This window comes from Cyprinodon tularosa, unplaced genomic scaffold (genome assembly GCF_016077235.1).
Source record: "Cyprinodon tularosa strain WSP-4 unplaced genomic scaffold, ASM1607723v1 ctg103, whole genome shotgun sequence".
In the NCBI taxonomy this organism is placed as follows: domain Eukaryota; kingdom Metazoa; phylum Chordata; class Actinopteri; order Cyprinodontiformes; family Cyprinodontidae; genus Cyprinodon; species Cyprinodon tularosa.
In genome coordinates this window covers 248,600-268,019 of record NW_024037816.1, presented here as the reverse complement: position 1 = coordinate 268,019, position 19,420 = coordinate 248,600, and the positions used below count along the sequence as shown (strand labels likewise).

At 37.6% G+C, this 19,420-nt stretch overlaps 1 protein-coding gene across 1 annotated transcript; it reads right to left on the bottom strand.

Annotated features, from left to right (window-relative positions):
• Positions 1 to 6,082: 6,082 nt before the first annotated feature.
• On the bottom strand, positions 6,083 to 15,973 carry drd4b (dopamine receptor D4b). The gene is made up of 4 exons (XM_038280674.1): positions 15,400 to 15,973; positions 13,193 to 13,305; positions 8,723 to 9,309; positions 6,083 to 6,526 (listed from the first exon to the last, which is right to left on the bottom strand). Exons 1-4 carry the CDS (start codon positions 15,646 to 15,648, stop codon positions 6,324 to 6,326), a joined length of 1,152 nt encoding a protein of 383 aa, XP_038136602.1. The 5' UTR covers positions 15,649 to 15,973; the 3' UTR covers positions 6,083 to 6,323.
• Between the last annotated feature and the right edge of the window lie 3,447 nt (positions 15,974 to 19,420).

Genomic DNA, 19,420 nt, shown 5'->3' with positions numbered 1-19,420 from the left:
TGTGCCCGGCACAGTCCACCACTCCTCCAGAAGGTAGCTGTTACCAGCCCTAATGGTGACTCATGCATTAATAGTATTTAGCATAAAAATACAATAATTATAGTTTCTTGCATTTTGTTGCATCTGGTCTGCTTTCAAAAATGTATTGTATAGTTTATTTTGTGCTGTACTGTGAATTCAATGATTCTTAAATGAAGAATTACCAAGTAATCTGTGTTTTACTTTTTTATTTTAACTCTCAGATGTTTTTACAAAGGCAGATGGTCAACCTGGATAAGGAGGTCTGCAAAGCCCTTTATAGCCAAGCTGATTATGGGATATTCATTTTGTGATGCACTGTATAGAGATGTTTGTGTTGCCACATGATTCTGATCAAATGTAGATGCAAAGATTTGACTACTAATAAATATGCATTTGACTGTTTAAGATTTTAGTATTGTTTAATTCCAATTTATAATGGTTAGTCTTAAAAATCTTCCCTTATAAAGCAAAATATAAGTTCCCACAGGAGGGTTGTGTGGTTTGAGCATTAAGAGCAAAGAATGCTGGAGCTCCATGGCCAAAGGCCTAGCTTTGTTTTTTTTTATAATTTTGAAATCAATTCAATTAGATTAATTTTGTCAACTAAGACCATTAAATAAAACTCATCTATTTTATAGTTTAAAGCCCCGGCTTGAACTTTTACATCAAATTATTTTCAAAAATAATACATCCACAAAACTTCTAGTGTTGCAAAATAAAAGTATTATTTCAAAATAAAAGTATAATTTTGTGAAAAACAAGAACAAATTGTAGATAAGGTGCTGATGGGTCAAAAATATATAAACATTTATTTCTGGTTAATATGCCAACATCAACATGAAAAATTCTGTACCAAGAGGAATAGTAAGCTGAAGACTGATCTAGGACTCCGGAGCTGCCAGATCCTAGTTGGTCATCGATACCTAGGAAAAATAGCCTCTCCTCAGCAAAATTTTTCTCAGATTCAAGAGGACCAAAAAAGAAGGGAAAATGTTGTTTTGAGCGCTGGTGCCAAGTTAAGGAAGCAAAGGGGCTTAGAATCTACGTAGAAGTTTCTGCTTTTCTTCTGGACAGATGAGTTCAATGTTTGGTTAAAATTTGTATTGGCAGACCAAACAACAAGCTGGCAGACAGTATAACTGAAGGTTGGAATGAGAACAGGCGAGTGTGAAAGTGCATATGTAACTTATGCTAACTTAACCTAAAACTGTCTTAGTCCTGCCCGAAAGGGAGGTTCAGTAATGACTAAACAACAGGTAAGGTGAGGGAAGCGTTTCAAAAGCACATTTGGCAATCAGAGTAATGCGTTAGACATATGAAGGGAGCAAAGAAGAGTTTAAACTTCTCTGTTGATTTGGGTTGTGTTTACCAATCAGGGACTGGCTTTGTTCTGACAGTACAAAGCCAGACAATAGTGCAGTGGAGATAAAGCCTTATAAGTTTAAAATCAAACGTAGCAGGATAATCTGTCTTCCTGCAGCAGCAGAGCATTTCTCTATACTTGGTCCTGGATAGATGGAAGTATTTCCACAAGCAGTTATCTGGATGCAGCTCCTGAAGCAGGTGGTGGCCCTGATCCAACTGGAGGTGAATTTGTTTGACTTTCCATATCACATAAAGTGCTATGACTTGTTTTTAGCCATAGTAAGTTAAAAAATTACTACAGTTACGCCATGATTTGTTCTACATGATATTATTGTGTCAATAATATGATGTAGCACCAGTAAGCGGTTGACACTCCCCCTATTTGATGACCAGGTAAGTGAGCTTGGCAGAATTTCACAGCAGTGTCCGAAAAGGGAGCTGAAATGTTGTGTGACCAATGGCAGGTCAGTTATGCTTGGTGAACATTGGCTATTGCAGTCAAATTCCTATTGGTTCAAACTGGTACATGCATGTTTTGGAAATTTCTACACCAATTTCTCCAATTACGTTAAAGTTTTCTATTCCTTTTATTCTAGATTTACAAATGTCTCTTTGTGGCTGTGTTCAATAACAATTAACCAAAAAGTTTGTTAGTAAAACCTGCTTTGGGGCTTAAAATCTTAGACAAGTTGATGTAGAACAATGGGCCCCAGTGCTTATGAAGCTTTCACTATTACCAAATAGCAAAACAAAGTGGGATTGAACCATGATCAGTGGCCCATTTATTTGGGACAGTAAAAAGAAAAGCTAAAATAATTAGTATTACCTTGTTGATGCCAAGTGAGATTCAAAAACATTAATTAAATACCCCAAAACCATAGATATCAGGCCTGCAGGTATATTTTGCCCACAAGATAATTACAAACTAACTAACTCCCTAAATTATAGAGCTGCTGGTAGAGACACATGCACAATTAATATTATCAATCTTTCAAAGCTCTACTGGTGCGTTGTCACTTTGTTCAGGACCCAGAAGCCCCCGTTGACTGCTAGTGATGATACTGATGCAGACAACTGAGACTACAAAAACAAAATAAAGCAGGAAATTAATTATTTTGTTTTTCATGTATTTTCTTGGAGCTGCAGGCAGTCCTGAGTCTGAATTCTGAGCTGGAGATATTCTGCATGGAGTTTACATGTTCTCCTTTTGCTTGTGATTTTTTTTCTCTCCAGGTATTCCGGCTTCCTCCAAATTATTTCAATCAGGTCAGTTGGTGTCTCTTAATTTTCCTTAGATAATTGGGAATCTGTGTACATCCCTGTGTCTTTGTGTTGCTCAGTGAGGAACTGTTGACCCGTCCTGGGTGTACCCAAAGTTAAGGCTCCAGGTATGGATAGATTCCTAAGAAAAACCTTACAGGATGTATGACATCTGGAGAATTTCCATGAGCATAACTGTAAACTACACCAGAACATGATATGTGAACACTTACCAGAAAGACAATTTAACCTTTTTCATTTTATGGCCATGAACATTAATGTTCTGATGGATTGACACGAAAGAAGTGTCCTGACAGAAATATCCTGACTAGTTTCTGCTCCTGGACTTCTGAGTCTTGCCTGCCCCCGTTCTGATCTGTTTTGCCTGACCTTTCTTCGGAATGCTTTTTGAATTCTGCCTGCTAATGACTTCGGATGTGTCCCCTGACCCTTAGGTACGTCTTTGGATCTCTGATCCTCTGGCCTGGACATCTGCTTCTGAATCGTCACCGACTTTTGATTTCCCCTGCAGAAACTTCTCCTCTTCTTCGTCTGCTGGCTTCTGCTCATCATCCTGCTTCAACTCCTGGAACTCTCTGTGTGGCTCCCGCCGCATGATGTGGAGAAATCATCCGGCTAGATTCCACTGCTTCCTCTGGGATCAGACTGAACTTAAACCAGCTTAATGACTCACATGCTCGCGATCTTTCCCCGTCAGAGTTTCGTGGTCACTAACCTGAGTTTCTACCTCTACAGGGATTCCACTCACGCTGTCCCTGCTGACGAGATAATTAAGCAGTAAGTAAACGCTTTTTTGAAATGACTTCCGTTCTGTCTGCCTAAATTCTGGGTTCTACATTCTGGAGACTGACATCAACAAGTTTATAACCACCTAAATAATTTTAATTCAGCTGTGCTGCATAGTGGAACACCATTGCCTTTTTTACCCAAAAATTACCAATGCAGTAGGAAGGTGACAATTTGATGACAGAAAATCGAAGGGCATTACACAGCATATTTAAAACACGATAGGAAAAAGCATAACACCAATAAGCACAGTAGATTGGGAGGGCTTTGGTGAATTAATGCACTTAACAAAGACAAGTTAAACAATTCTTCGAGGATAACCATTAGAACCCATTTAGAAACATGGCTGGTGATGCAAATGTCTCTCCCAACAATGATTATTGCATCACACTGTTTTACTAAAACAAAAAGGCAACTTAAAGGGATAGTTCGGGATTTTTGACATGAATCTGTATGGCATCCCCATCACCAGTGTCATGCAATCACACTGACTTACCCCTGGCAGCATCCTGTGAGCAGAGTTCTCGTCCAGCTTTGGTCAAGCCGAAAGTAGTCCGGCAGGTTTGCTAGACCCAGCGAAATAAAACTTTTCTCTTCCCAAAACATTATGTGTTCAAAAGAGTGATATTTTTGCATCCCAAAAACATTGTAGTGGAAAAAGTCACACGTCGTTATCACTTGGTCCTATTTTCTCTCTGTTCGTATCAGTGCACGCCGTCATTCTGACAGCGAGCTCAACTTTGAGGAGGGCAGGGAAGTCGCTGTTGTTTGTGATGCAGACAGCAGCCTCTGCAACTCCGACATCCTCATCAATGGAAAGGTTCTGTATCTCGGGCATTACTAAATCCCACTCGTGGCAACAGTAGCATCCACCTCTGTCTGCATTAATTCGCACTTGAAACAAGTGCACCATGATTTGTCGGCCACCCTGGATATCGCAGCTCCAGCTGTGGCTCCTGCGGCTCCGGCTTCAGCTTCCATCACTTCTCTGTCCACCCTCTCTCTTTCTGCCCGATCTAACTCCATTTGTCAAAGTTCATCGTCAGTGTACTCGGGTTCATAAAGATATCCCTTTGGCTCTAAGTGGAAGTCGATGTTTTCCTCGTCGCTCTCGTAGTCAGACATCTTCCCCAGTAGTAAACAATCGCGAATCAAACAGGTAGGCCCTTAACCTGACAACAGCCAGATGCATGCCTCGCTCCGCCCAGCTAGGAGCTAGGCGGAGCGAGACATGCATCTGGCTGTTGTCAGGTTAGTAGGCCCTAGCTGTCAGTTCATGGTGTCGCGCGCACTGATACGAACAGAGAGAAAATAGGACCAAGTGATAACGACGTGTGACTTTTTCCACTACAATGTTTTTGGGATGCAAAAATATCACTCTTTTGAACACATAATGTTTTGGGAAGAGAAACGTTTTATTTCGCTGGGTCTAGCAAACCTGCCGGACTACTTTCGGCTTGACCAAAGCTGGACGAGAACTCTGCTCACAGGATGCTGCCAGGGGTAAGTCAGTGTGATTGCATGACACTGGTGATCGGGATGCCATACAGATTAATGTCAAAAATCCCGAACTATCCCTTTAAGTCTAACAGTTAGTCAGAGTGACGTACCTGTCTTTAAACGATAGTTTTACATCTCAGTTCATGGGAGAATATATGTGTTTCACATCTTTTATTTTATCCTTGTAAATTCTTTATCTAACAGACTAAAATGTTATAATTTTGGCGTATTTTATTGATGTTATTGTTTAAAATTGTGTCAGAAAAGCTAAATTTTCCATCTATTCAGTCAGTATTTGATCCAGCCTTAGCAACATTGCTATAAAGGAAATACAGATTTTTCGTTTTTTTATTTTAGCAAATTCTAAAAAAACAAAAAAACAAAAAAAATGAGTGTTTATGGTTTGGAAAGGATCTCTTGATACAAATGAAGACTGTTTTTTTGTAAAGAAAATGGAAATTTATCAATGCATTGTTAAGATAAGATCAACTTAAGATTAACTCATTAATCGATAACTTGCATCCCTAGATAGTGATCATGGTGTACCACCCAAAAAAACGTTTACCAGGCCTAAAGATGTAGTCTTTGAAGGCTGATGTCCTGACTTACGTACTTATAACATAGTTAGGGTGAATACTCGATTCTGGCTGGCTGAAGGATGTCCTTTAAAAAGTGTTATAGAACATCTATGAAAAAGTTTCGGTCAATTAGCCAGATTGTTCTAAATCATTGTTCAAATTAATTAATTAATCTCTGAAATTAGCAGTTGTATAACTGCGGGCCAGGGCTGGTTACCTTGCCAACAAGTCACAACAAGAGAGATAAAGTAGTCCATTCAGCCACTTCTTGTACAAAATGTACATTCCTAGCAGTAAAAAAGATAATGCCCTTTGAAGTGTCCATTATCAGAATTGAAAGGACTTTTTGTACATTAATCTGAACCTTAACCATTTGTAGTTCCAAACCCATCATAGGAACTTATGGAGTCAGGTCTGTCTTATTCCCTAGCATCAGTATAACCAGTCTAGGTCTTTAAAAGTGAACACAAGCCTTTTTTGGATTGAGGAGTTGCCCTAAGATGATCATTCCAGACTGTGGTGTTCTTCAGTAAAGAATCCTCCAACAGAACTTCGAAACAGGTAAAATCCAATCTTTATTTCAGACCTAACAAAGTCAGCTTTTATTTTACATAAAACCAAAATGGTTCGGAGATGAAACCTGAACTTTCCTAACAAAATGCTCTTCCTTTTGTTTCAGGTCCTGCTGGAAAGTGGTAACGTCACACTTCCCAGTCAGGAGGTATATGCTGTAAATCAAACCCGACCTTCTATGTTCGTTCAGTTTAATGAGTCTGTGGAGGTAAATTGGTGTCAGCAGCAGCTGCGGAAACATTTCTTGAAGAACTTCTTGAACTCTGTGTTGAAAATGGTGTAGATGATTGGATTGAGGGCGCTGTTGACATAACCCAGCCAGGTGAAGGTGCTCGTCAGCGCGTTGGGAATGTTGCATTTCAGGCAAAGAGCTTTCAACGTGTGCACCACGAAGAATGGCGTCCAACACAACAAGAAGCAGCCTGTAAGAGGGAGAGGAGGGGGAAAGTCAGAGGTAACATCATGTAACATCAAAAAAATCTGGATGTAGGAAATCTGATCAATTATTTAGAATATTAAAAAAAACATCCGAACAATTCTGTACATTGTATCTGTTTTAAAAATGAGTTGTTTAATATTCCCAATAAGTATTTAGGATGCTGAATATATCTGCAAATAAATGTCAAACATTCAAGTTTAAAGGCTGAAATGATGTATATTATTTGGGAAAGTGCTCCAGTTAAATGGGTCTTTGACATCAAATTGATGCAGTACACCATAAGGTTCTTCTGATCCTCTGGCCCATCATATCCCTGCTCTCACAGGAATTTATTCACACAGGTGTGTTAAAACAATGCCAAGATGGAAAGACATCAGCAATGATCCTGATTCTAAAAAAAATTTAATAGAAAAGACGAGGCCAAAACAGAGATGCTAAACGTCTCATTTTACAAAGAGAATCAAACATCAGAAAACACTTTAAGTTCAAGCATGATAAGGGAGGGGTGAGGATGTGGGATTGATTTTAGTGGACCACAAACTCCTCTGTAGAAAAAAGCTTCAAAATCACATTGGAGTTCAATCTGTTAAAAAAGTCAAGTCAAGTCAAAAAAAAAAAGCGGTTACAATGACCTAATCCAAGTCCACACCTTAGGTCTAAACCTTAAGAGAGTGGTGCAGAAACAAATGTCCATAAACCTCAAAAAATGACAATACTGGAAAGATCTCCTCCACATTAAAAGTCAGACAGAAAACAATTGCTAAGGGGTACTGCTACTAAAGAAGGTTGCACACTAAACTACCTGCTGGTTTGTTATGTCTGAAACTGCTTTTCATTTTCCATCAGTTCATCAGGCCCTGAATAATTTGGAACATCATTTGGTTTCATGTTTTAGTTTTCCTTTGATTATTTATGCTCTGTTGGCATTTGCCTCTGTTTGGCTGCACCTGTTCAACTGCATGTTTTAGTCATTTATAGTTCTGAAAAGTTTTATGGTCTTACCTTGGTTTAGACTGGTTTGCACTCAAATAACGTTTTTAAATGTAAAAGGAAATTGTACTATTCTCAGTGTGATAATTGAGAAACAAAATGGACTAATTTCAAATCAGCCGATAAGTGGATCTAAGGCTGTTTCCTCAGTCTGAGTTTAACATCATGTGTTGTGGGATAATTGGATTGGAAGCTTTAAGCTGTAGCAGCACTGCATGAAGAGCTATGGTTGGTCAGGAGCGCCGCTTTTATCCTGGGACTCAGAATGACCCGGAGGAAGGTCAACCTCCTTGCTGATTCTAAAGCTTTAACACTAAGAGCTCTGAACCGATTCACAAACCAGATGTAAATATTTACTGTAGCTTGATAAGAGGAAGTTCACTATGGCCCATATGGCTTGCTATCTGGGGCATTACCACAACACTGAAGCTTAGTTTGCACTTAATTTAAGGGCCAGATTTACGCAAAAAGGGTCCGGACAAAGTCTGACCATTTTAGCATTGCACTTTTGACCAAGTTCCGGATATAAAATGGTAAGAACACGCAACAAAAAACACAACCAAAACTAAAGATCACTGGATACCTTTTTTCCATTTGTATAAAAAAAGCTTTTTAACCAAACCCTAACTCAGAACTACTACTAGAAACACTTTAATTATCAAGACTTCATCTTTTTAGCTACTTAAAGGTTACAGTGTCTGCACCAGTTGAGGAAAAGTTGGGCTGTATGAAATACATGAAAATTTCAGTTGTATGCCTTTTGATTGTCCAGGTTAAAACTAACAAGTCCAGAATGGGAACCCAGACATCTCTCAATCCAGCAACATTCTGACGCTCATTTGGATGCTTCAAAGGCTTTTTCAGACCAGAAACAATATACAGTCCTTCTGGGGCATTCAGGGTCTATCCTTGGGTCTGTTCTGAGTGATAAGTGCATGAAAAACCTAAAATCAAAGTTACCCAGAAGGCAACCACAGTCAAGAAGACTATGTTTTAGGAGGCCTCAGCTTCCACCACAAATTGGCCTTAAAGGAGTGGTCATACCTCCAAAAGCTAGATGAATGGATGAACTTACATTGGAACCTGGTGATCGTGCTTGTGTATCATGGTAAAGGACTGGGCTAACATGGAGAAGAAACAGATTAAACTGTCCACACCGGGTTGGTTATTTGATTATTTATTTACTCACCCACTACAACAGGTAGGACCTTCATAGCTTTCCTCTCCCTGCTGTTGATCTTTGCCCTCTTCTTGACATTTTGCTGCTGGAACCTCACTGTTGGCAAAGAGTTTTCCCTGTACTGTCGAGGGTAAGGAATCTCCTGCTGGATGTAGTCACCCGAGTCGTCCATCCGAGACTGAACTAGGTCCCTCTCGATGATCCTGGGCAAGGGCATGGGCAGGGCCCCAGGAATGGTCCCTGTCATTGTGGGAAGGGCCATGGTGGTCTGCTGCAGCTTCCTGCAAGCCTCAATGCTGCAGCGTAGTTTGGCCTTACGGGCCTCCTCCCACCGCTTCAGGGATTGGAAAACCCCAAAATATAACAAGACCATGATGGGGCAGGGGATAAAGAAAGAGCAGACGGAGGAGTAGATCACATAGTTGTTATCCTCCAGTTTACACTCTCTGGGGTCACGGTTTGGCACGTTGTTGATACCGAAGATGACCGGAGAGGCGACTGCTAAGGCCAGGAGCCAGGTGGCAGAGAGCAGGATGAGCTGGCGGTAGTCCACATGTTTGCGGTTGTAATTTAGCGGTATGGACACTGCAATGAACCTACAAATAAACAGAAGATGTATCAACCCCCCTTAAAGTTGAATTATCTTCAGGTTCTTGATTGTGTACCGAAAACTGCCATTCTTGTATCAAAATTGTACAACAGCATCATTCACCTAAAAACATTTCTTGCTAAATACAAACAAAGATAAGCTGGTTTGAGTTGGGTTTTTTTTCTTCCAAAAGTTAGATTATAATTTTGGATGTTAAAAAATAAAAGCTTTCTTATTTCAAGGAGAAAATGTTTGCAAGGTAAAGTAGATTAGGCTGTGTTAACATTTTAAAGCTTACACATCAGAAGGAATTCATTTCCACGGTAACTTAGATTTACAGGGCACCAGTTTTAGAGTCGAGGTGAATCTTACAAAAGAAAAGTTACACTTCTGAGGCATTTTGGTGGTGGAACCATGCTCTGGGATGATTCAGATACATTCATGAGTCATTTTTTTCAGTTTCATAGCTCTTAATAACTGACCTCATCAACTCTGTGACATCTAGGTTGCCTGTAAAATCTGCATCGGTGGTTCCAAATATGTACTGTTTGTACTTTAGTTTTAATTTGTTGCATGAACGTTTACTAGTTGTCGTTAAATATTTCACAATTTGTCAACATTTAACTTTTTATCTTACAACTTTTTTTCTATCCAAAAATGGCTCAAATCTGATTTATAGTAATTTGTACATTTATAAAAATGAAAATTCATGTCATGATTCTGCTCTTTGTGGACTTTTCTTTATGTTTCTTTTTGAGTTTACAGTTACACTTTGATTTATGTAATTTTGTGTTTTCTTGGTCAATGGTTTCTTTAACATTTTGTGTCATTCTAGTTGTTTTCTAGTTATATTTAGGGAGTGCTGTATTTTTTTTAGTTGCTCTCTGTGGCCCCTTTGTGCCAGTCTCCTTTCCCCTAGCTTCCTTCTAGTGCTTCTATCCACACCTGGGGTCAGTTTCACAAAGCAGGTTTACTGAAAACTACGTTTTCTAAACTTGGAAACAGGGAAACTCTGACTTTTCCGGTTCACAAAGAGAGTTTCTTCAACCTCTGTTGCAGTCACTGTAGAAACATTCTCCCCACACCCACAGCTAACCTGGTCGGTAGCAGGTTTTCTTCAGTAAACTTGGAGTGTCCTCTGTCTCCTTTCTATTTACAGCCAATCACGCTGTTTTATTTCCTGATTTAGTCAGATTTTTGTCATAGTTTTGTGCATTAAAAAATATATACCGGTACCGGTATTCACTAGGTCCGTTAGACACATAAGGTTTTAATAACAAACATTGCATCTCAGTTTGATGAGGATCTTATTAAAGAATGATCTGCAGTTTTTCACATAGAATTGAAAAGTTATAGGGAGAGGATTATATAAGTCATTCGACAGGACATGCGATTAGTTGTTTTTGGTTTGTTTAATATGAACAAGATGCAGGTCATTTTTTTTCTATTTAGTTATATTTACAGTACATTAAGAACCACTGAAATTAATATCAGATCACACATAAATAGATTAATTAATTCCACGGGCGAAAATTAATTATTTTAGGGTTAGGATTAGGACTCACTTGATAATAACCACCTAATGAGCCAACTGGCACAATCTGAAGCCATTCTATGAGACTGATAGCTGCTAATAAAGGCCATTTATTGGGATGATAATGTCCAAAGCCTGGCTGCAAACAGCCACTTTAGTGTGTAAAAGAAAACCGGATCAACATAAGGAGGGACGCATGGGATTATCCACAGGTTCTATATATAAGAACATTTTTAGACTTAATTTTCGCCTTCTGCCAGATGATTTCACCTAAATAAATAGTTTGATCTATCATTCAAGAAATAATGCCATCATATTTTCATGATAACAACACCTATGGCACGTCATTTTGATATGTACTAGATTTACTGAATATGTATTCCTGACACCTGAAAAAAAAACTTTTTCTTTGTCTAAGTGACCGTTTCAAACAAAATGACACTCTCCATATCTAGAATGAACATTCTGGATGCATAAATTAATTTCAGATCTCCATATTCCTAATATTACTGGTCAGCATTTGTATTATTTTAAGAATGAAAAAATGTTATATAAGTGTATTTATGATATCATGAAATATCATGAATACATTTTTAAGTCAAGGGGATAAATGCTGGAACAGCCAATTCAAATGTGTAAACATTTCTAGATACATAAAAGTTAATTCTTACTAGTATAATTTTGTTTTTTTACTTTCTAAAATTCAGTTTCTGCTACAAAAAAAGTAATTTAGAAAACATATTATTACAGTTAGGTCTAGGGGTGTGATTTTGATAAAGAAAAATCATATTTTAATGATCTACAAATGGAACAACAGAGAGGAGTGCTTTAAATAAATGCCACCATCCTCTCCTTTGTAGCTGTAGCGCTGTTGCTCTGTCTTTAAAACACGCTCTCCTTTTTTATTTTATTTTTTTGCAGTTCTGCATTAAAATCTCTAGTTCCAGTGGGGTGCACAAAGAGTGCGAACACAAAGAGTTAACGACTTTTGGCTGCATCAATTTAGAGTTGCAAATTTGAATCTGAATTTGTAAAATCTGCTTTGTGAAACGGACTCCTGCTCCCTATCAGCTGATTAGCCCATTTTTTGTTATATCTTTGCTATATACACCTCCTGTGCAGGTCTCATAGCTGGATTCTCTTTACTTGCATCATTTTATTCCCTATGTTAGTTTCCCTGAGCGTCTCCTAGTTTTTGATTCCTGAGTTCCTTGACTGTTGTTTCTGGATTATTTGTTTCTGTATTATTAATATCTTCATTAAATCGGCAAGAAATCATATCTGCCTCTCCTTCTCTGCATCTGGGTCTTCAACTAACATCCACCAAATCTGACAACTTACCCATCCGGAAAACAAATAGGAATTCTCTTTTGACATTGTAATGAGAAAATTAGCACCTGTTTATCACTGTCTTCTTATTTAATAATCCTTTATCATATATTGCAGAAAGAATGTTTTGAAGGACTCTCTGCTCCTCACTTTGACCTGGACAGTTTGCATGTTGGGAAACCATTTTCATTCAAATCCACACTAAACATTTCTCCTCTCAGTTCTAAATTAAAAGATATACTGATATTATAAACTGATGCGAAAAAAATGTAGTAAATTAAAAAGTAAACTCCTGAATTAATGATAATGGAGATTCTTTAATTTGATATTTCCAGCTGGGATAGTCCTGTACCCTTGTCGCTAGCCATGCAGTGAGAGAATGTGAGAAACAATTTTCTACAGCTAACATAAGACACATTGTTATTGTAGCTCACATTCATTCTTCCTTTCACTTTTCAATATATGAGAAAAAAGTTGTTACTAAAACTTGAGTTTCAGACCATAAGTTCCTTTTGAGTTGCTTATTTTTGAAAATTTTAGTTACCATTTCTAGGACGTCTCACAACAATAATATCCATAGCTGTATATTGGTTATTTATTCTACAGGTGCACAGTATTTATACTGTTAAAACACTTTGCAGTACAGTATTTTATTCACCCACTGGCTGGTTTGTCCTGAGGCATTCTGAATGCCCCTCCTGCTCTGGATGAACATTATATTCCTGGCCAATATTGGCTAAGTTTTTAGAGCTGGCTGCTTTTAAAACATTATTTTTTTCCAAGCAAAACTTTTGAATTATCTCAGTGTTTGGGTCCCTCTGAATCAAAATAAGTTAACTTTATTCTGTTCTTAGAGCTCTGCACTGTATATGAAGGTGGGCTTAAAAGTATTTCGTAGGTAACTGATAGATAGATAAATAAATATAAACATGAGAGAAAAAGTGGCCAAAATCTAAAGAAGCATTTTGAGATATCCTCAAAATGCCTTTAGAATAACAGATCTGTAGCATTTTAATGGATTACATACCGGTCCACGCTGATGGCACAGAGGTTGAAGATCGATGCAGTGCACAACATCACATCCATGGTCATCAGACCATCGCATATTGTCATGTTTAAGGTCCAAACTCCGCCCTGGAACTGCCCCATAGCACACACATGCATACATGGACAAAAGAACTCATTAGCTGTGTAATCCTCCTATCATGCACAAATTTTACCCTGGCTACACAACAGGTCTGCCCATTTCCTCCTCCACCCGGTGTGCAGGGGAATGCAGCAGGCCACCGTGTCCACTCTGGCATTTCTAATCCGGTGACTGCATGTGGACAAACTACCAGTGTGACACGCCGTAGATTACCTCGCTGCGAGGTAACAAGATCACAAACAGGGCTCATTAAGGGGGACTTACAGGGAAGCCTCAGCAGGACAGCTCTTAGATTTCCAGACTGGGAAGGAAACAGGTGGCTTTTAGGATTCAAATAACGGGTTAGATTCCACCTTTTAAACTTTTTATTACCTGGATAAACAGTAAAAATGAATAATAGCTACTGTTAATCCCAGTGTTCCTCTGTTGATAATTAATCTTAGTGAGGAGGTTTGAGTCACAGCTAAATCCTAATTACAATCTCTGTCAGGAGTTCTTCAGTATTAGACCACTGAACAGTTTGTTTTCCAGCTGGTGGCAGATATTTTATATCATATTTGTATTCATTTTAGTCCAGATTTATTTCCAGGATAATTTTCCAAAAATGCGTTGATGGCTTTTTCACCCTGGAAATAGAGCACTCTGGCTGAGCCTTTTTGAATATTCCTGCCTTATTTAGTAATTTGCATCCATTTATACATATCAGATCATTTCCCAACAGGTCTGGGAGAACTTTTATGTTTCTTTTATAAGAACATGTTTTATTGTACCTTCAGAAATTGGATCACCCTGATGTACATATACACAAAAGCCATTAGCTGCAGAGGTTGTTTTTGTAGATCCTGTTTTAATCGATCATTGTAAATTGCCAGGCTATATATCAGTTCTGTTCTCTTCTTTATTTCCCCTCCCCCCAAAAATTGTCCAGCTTAAATGTTTTTATTGGATACTTATTTTAATTTGGTCAACATTGTATCTTTTCTTGTCAGTTTGGATGTTTTTCTCTTTGAAGTTTTGGGTATTGTGTCTTTATAAAAGCAAATAATGAGTCTAAAAGGTTTGTGTGTCTAATTCCCCACATTTTTGTCACTCAAATAATGGCCCAAAACTCCGGTCTCAAAGGTTTTTCTGAGCCAAATCATTGAAATGCATTACCAACCTTCTGCAGCATCCGAGTAAACGCTAAGGAGGTTATTCAAATGTCTGGATCAGTTGTGCCGGAGCAGGAGGACATAAAGTTAATTGAAAAAAAAGTATTCATACTCAAATTAATTCAATTCATGTTAATTCAGTAAATGTCATCGCCTAAGGCACTTCACAATGTGGCAAATTCGGCTTATTATTCAAATTGGTTACAGAGTCTTTTTTTAGAAACCCAGCAGATTACATGCAGTCACTGACTCCATAGGGACAGTGGACTGTTGCTTACATTGTGTTGTTGACTTTGCACAAATCCCTGATACCAAGCATGCATGTAGTGACAGCGGAAAGGATTACAGATACAAACTTTTTTGTTTTTACTGAGATTTTATGCAACATTCTAGCACAAAGTATTGCATAGAATGAAAGTCGTAGCTAGAAGGTAAAACATATGATTGTATTAGTTTTTACAATTAAAAAAGGAAAATGTGGCAGACATTGGTTTTCAGCACCATTAATCTGATAACCCTAAATTAAATCCAGAGCAAAAGTTAGGAAAACAGTCCAAATATTTGTAATGTAATGCCAGCATGAATGCAGGGATTGGGATTGTTGGAGATAAAGAAAACCTGTTGCAGAAAACTTGGCCTGGTTGAAGGACAACATATATGCATCATTGCTGTTTAATGCATGATCTGCTACAAACCTCTAAGGAATTTGGACTGAGATAAATCTACTGAAGCGTGGAAACATTTAAGGACCATTATGGTTACATATCAGGTAACAGACTGAGTGTGCGCAAACACTTTAGTTGTTCTTTTATCAGTAAACATATATATAAAAAAAGCATCATTGTTTCTACTTTTCATATTTATGCATTACATTTTATGTGACTACTGCATAAAATCGAAATCAAGCCCCGTGCCCCTCGGTGACCATCCTCTTACCTCTGCGTAAACAAAGAGCGGCAGAACCAGCACCGCCAGCAGTAAATCCGCAAAAGCCAGACTCACTATAAAGTAATTCGTTGTAGTTTTTAAAGCCTTCTCCAAATAAACACTGAGGCACACCAACACATTTCCAGCAGTAACAGTGATGATCAGCAAAATCCCGAAAATGAGCGCTGGGAAGTTGTAGTGAGCGATCTGAGGCGCAGGTAGCGACTCGTTGATCGGATCAGTGAAGTTGTCCGACATGGTCTCTTTTGGTCGCAGACAAAGGAGGTCCTAATCCCACCGGGAAAAGGTTTCTCCGGTTGGGTTTTCATCTATGAAGCAGAAATCAAGCAGCTAAAAACAAGCGGTCCAGATTCAGGCGCGCAGTTCTCCTAGAGCGCAACACCATCCGTGCGCAAAAACCTCCCAGTGACAGACTTCATCCGATTTTACGCACCCAAGATTCTAACTTCTTCCACATTTCTCCTACAATTGTTCCACACAGCGTCCTACAGCAGAGCGAGGATCCCAGTCGTTTCCCAACCTGCTCAGAAACAATTTAGAGCAGTGAACGAATCAGAAGCAAAGAGCAAATCCGTGCGCAAATCTACTTAGTGCGGCTCTGCTGGGTGTGTGTGAACAATCTGTGCAGGGTGACGAATCGGCTTCAGAGCAGCTAAATAACGTACAAATAAAATACTTTAATCACCTACTGAAAACGTTATTAGTAAATTAAAGGCATTTTGGGAATATAAAGACAAGAACTGGGAATAATCTTTATTAACCCAGTTACATCAACTAGTTCATTCTGTATCGAGGATCCACATGGACTCAACATCTATTGTGCAGAGGAGAGATTCCGATTTGCAAGTCCTAATATACAGACCTTGAATACCTTAGATATTGAAAGGAAAATATAACATCCTACCTCAAATGCACAGAATAATTCCCAAGAAAACTCAATGAAGCAAATTTTACTGTAAAAAGAGAAAAAATAGAGAACTCCAAATGTCTCCAAATCAAGGGCGTAGGTTTGATTTGAACTTTGGTAGGGACACTATTGGTCTGGTGTCATTGGTGCTATGCAATATGCATGCCTTTTTTATGCTCGATGTGAGCATCCGTGCTGATAAGAGCAATTCATTGTTAAAAGAGAAAAGCATAATTTTGCTACATTAATAAAAATGTTATACACTCATTAGATGCTGTTTATCAATGTTTGAAGTATCACCGGCTCTGATGAATGTGGAATTAGGACTGTTTTCCACTTTGAAAATGGTTTCATTTGAACCACTAAGACAGAAGGTAAATACAGTATTTTCTTTTGAAGATATAGAATTATGCAGAGGTAAACCCCACTGTTATATTTTTACCTACTATGCTCTCTTTATATCAAGCAAAATAATACATTCATTAAAATATTAACTTCACTATAAAAGTTGAACATCTGGGCTGTAGTTACCCTGTGTCGCCCAATTCATGTATTTTATCTGGGGCTGAAAAAATGAATTATATTAATTGATTATTTCAATAATTGTCAACTAATTTAGTAATTGATTCATCATTAACTGAAGAATAGAGACTATAAAACATAATCTAAATGTAAAATGTGCCTTTCCCCGACAGAGCAACCTACTTAAATCAGTAATTATACCAAAATTGTAAAAATACTATATATATATATATATATATATATATATATATATATATATATATATATATATATATATATATATATATATATATATATATATATATATATATATATATATATATATATATATATATATATATATATATATAAAATATTTTAAAAAATGTTTTTGTCTGTCAATATTCTCCATCCAGAGCTCCTCATGAGGAAATATTTTAGTATCACCTGGTTTATTTAGACATCACCTGAAGCACTGAAGGGCAGCTGCTTCACCTACAAGCTGCCCCTGCATCATTATTACTGGATATCTGTGTTTCCTATAATCATATAATGTATAAGTGCATTTTTAATAGTAAAGGATTAAATGTAACACAACCTTTTATCATTGTCCTATATTGCTTACTGTCTGACTGTTTAAATAGCTCCTCATGTCTATTTTCTTTTTCAGTGGCATCATCTACAAACACAACACTAAGAATGAGCCTAAGTTTATTCAAATATAAAATCACTTTTAACAATTATAAAAGACAATGTAACACTATCTTATCTGTAATTTAATAATATCAAAAATAAACAGCCATATTCAAGCATTTTTACCAGACATTAATGTTTGTACTAATTTACTTATAGACTGTGTGGAAATCTATGTAAGATAAAATGAATGTTGATATTCTTCATCTGTTTGTTCTTGTCTTTATCCTATTTCTAGAAGTATAAATAGTCAATTAAATTACTATTATTATGTGGAACCCTAATTATCCTTTTTAAACGATAAACAGCAGGTGTTTAGCCACCATTTCTTGTTGTTATACTCTATAAGAGAAATAACACCTGCTAATAATTCTACCTGAACTTCCTCAAAGAGTCATCAAAAAATGAAAACAGTAATAGCACCTAAATATCGGTAAAAAGGAAACCCTCACATTTTCTTTTTTAGTTGGCTGTGGCTAAGAATCAGAAATGTTGATGGCTTACAGCCTTTATTTGCCCAATTTTCCAGCAGTCTTCAGAACTCCTGGCTGACTCAGAATATTTCGTTTTATAAAAGAAAAAAAAAGGTTTTTGTTTTTTAGTGTACATGATATTAATTTTTTTTTATTGGGACTTGTTTTGTAGCCTAATAATAATTGGAGTAACCGCAGCATTCTAGTCTGAATACATTTTCAATGTTGTGCTCCAAGCACACGCGGACTAGAAAACAGCCAATCAGAGAGAGAGAAGGCGGAACCTAAGGCAGAACAACCAATGAGAGTGGAGTTAAACAGCGCAGTACAGTACCATGCGCTGCTTTGTGAAAGGGACAGGAGAGACCAGGCAGAGGAGCTGCGAGAGGAAAAGAAGCCACTGCTGCAACAACTACTGCTGTAAATTATAAACACGTTGCTCACATCCAATTATTGGTCGGGACAATTAGGTCGGTTCAAAATTTTGGTAGGGACATGTCTCCAAATGTCTAGACAACAAACTTTACTGTTTAACTTTTTAAGTTTATGACTTAAACTTAATCATTTAACTTTCGCTTTTACCATATCCAGATTTTCCCCCCCCCAATTTATGTAAAAGTAGTGATGAATTAGAAAAGATAATGACTTAAATACAAATATTAACGTTTAAAGGTAGATGTCTCTGCTCCATCACACTGTCTTTACACCAAAAGCAATTTTTTAATACAATAAAGGGAGAAGGAGGTTATTTTACAAGCAGCATAATGTGCAGTCAGTCATAACATGACAAAAGGAATTAATCATATTATTATTATTATTATTATTTTGTAAAACCAAATTAACTCTTGTCAATTGAGTTTGATAGGAAGTTGTCTTAAATGTATATTTGATTCATTCTACAGACAGTGTTCAAGTTATTTCAATTTTCACATACCCAGAAATTCTGGGCGAGGAGGAGGTGTAGCAAGAATCTTTCAGTCTGACTCACTGATTACTCCAAAGGCAGTTAATAATTACAACTTTTAAAATAAGATCATTAGCACTCCTCCAAATATGATTGGTTTATCTCTGGGAGGTGAGGCAGCAACTGAGGTACCCATAGAATCTGAACCGTGTTTAGACTGCTTTGGTCCAGTTGAACTTTTAGAGTCAGCAAAACTATTGTCTTCATCTAAGCCTTAAACTTGTATATTAGACCCAGTTCCAACCAGGTTATTTAAAAAGTATTCCCTTTGATCTCCAGATTGGCTCGATATAAATTTGAGGTGGATGTTTCTATCTTAAGCCTGCACTTTCAAGAGGCTCTTTAGCTGGAAGGCCATTATCTCCCTTTGATCACAGGATCCCATAGGGAAAGATACCGAACGACTAGGGGGTTTGGGCAACACACTGGGTGAGGGGGATCACTGAACTTAGGAGCCCCTGCATAACTCGG

Coding starts and splice junctions, on each gene's coding strand:
- drd4b (XM_038280674.1), bottom strand. CDS start 15,648: ATGTCGGACAACTTCACTGATCCGATCAACGAGTCGCTACCTGCGCCT. Junction 13,306..15,399: donor CGCTCTTTGTTTACGCAGAG/GTAAGAGGATGG, acceptor GCTATGGGGCAG/TTCCAGGGCGGAGTTTGGAC. Junction 6,527..8,722: donor GGTCCTACCTGTTGTAGTGG/GTGAGTAAATAA, acceptor TCCCTCTTACAG/GCTGCTTCTTGTTGTGTTGG.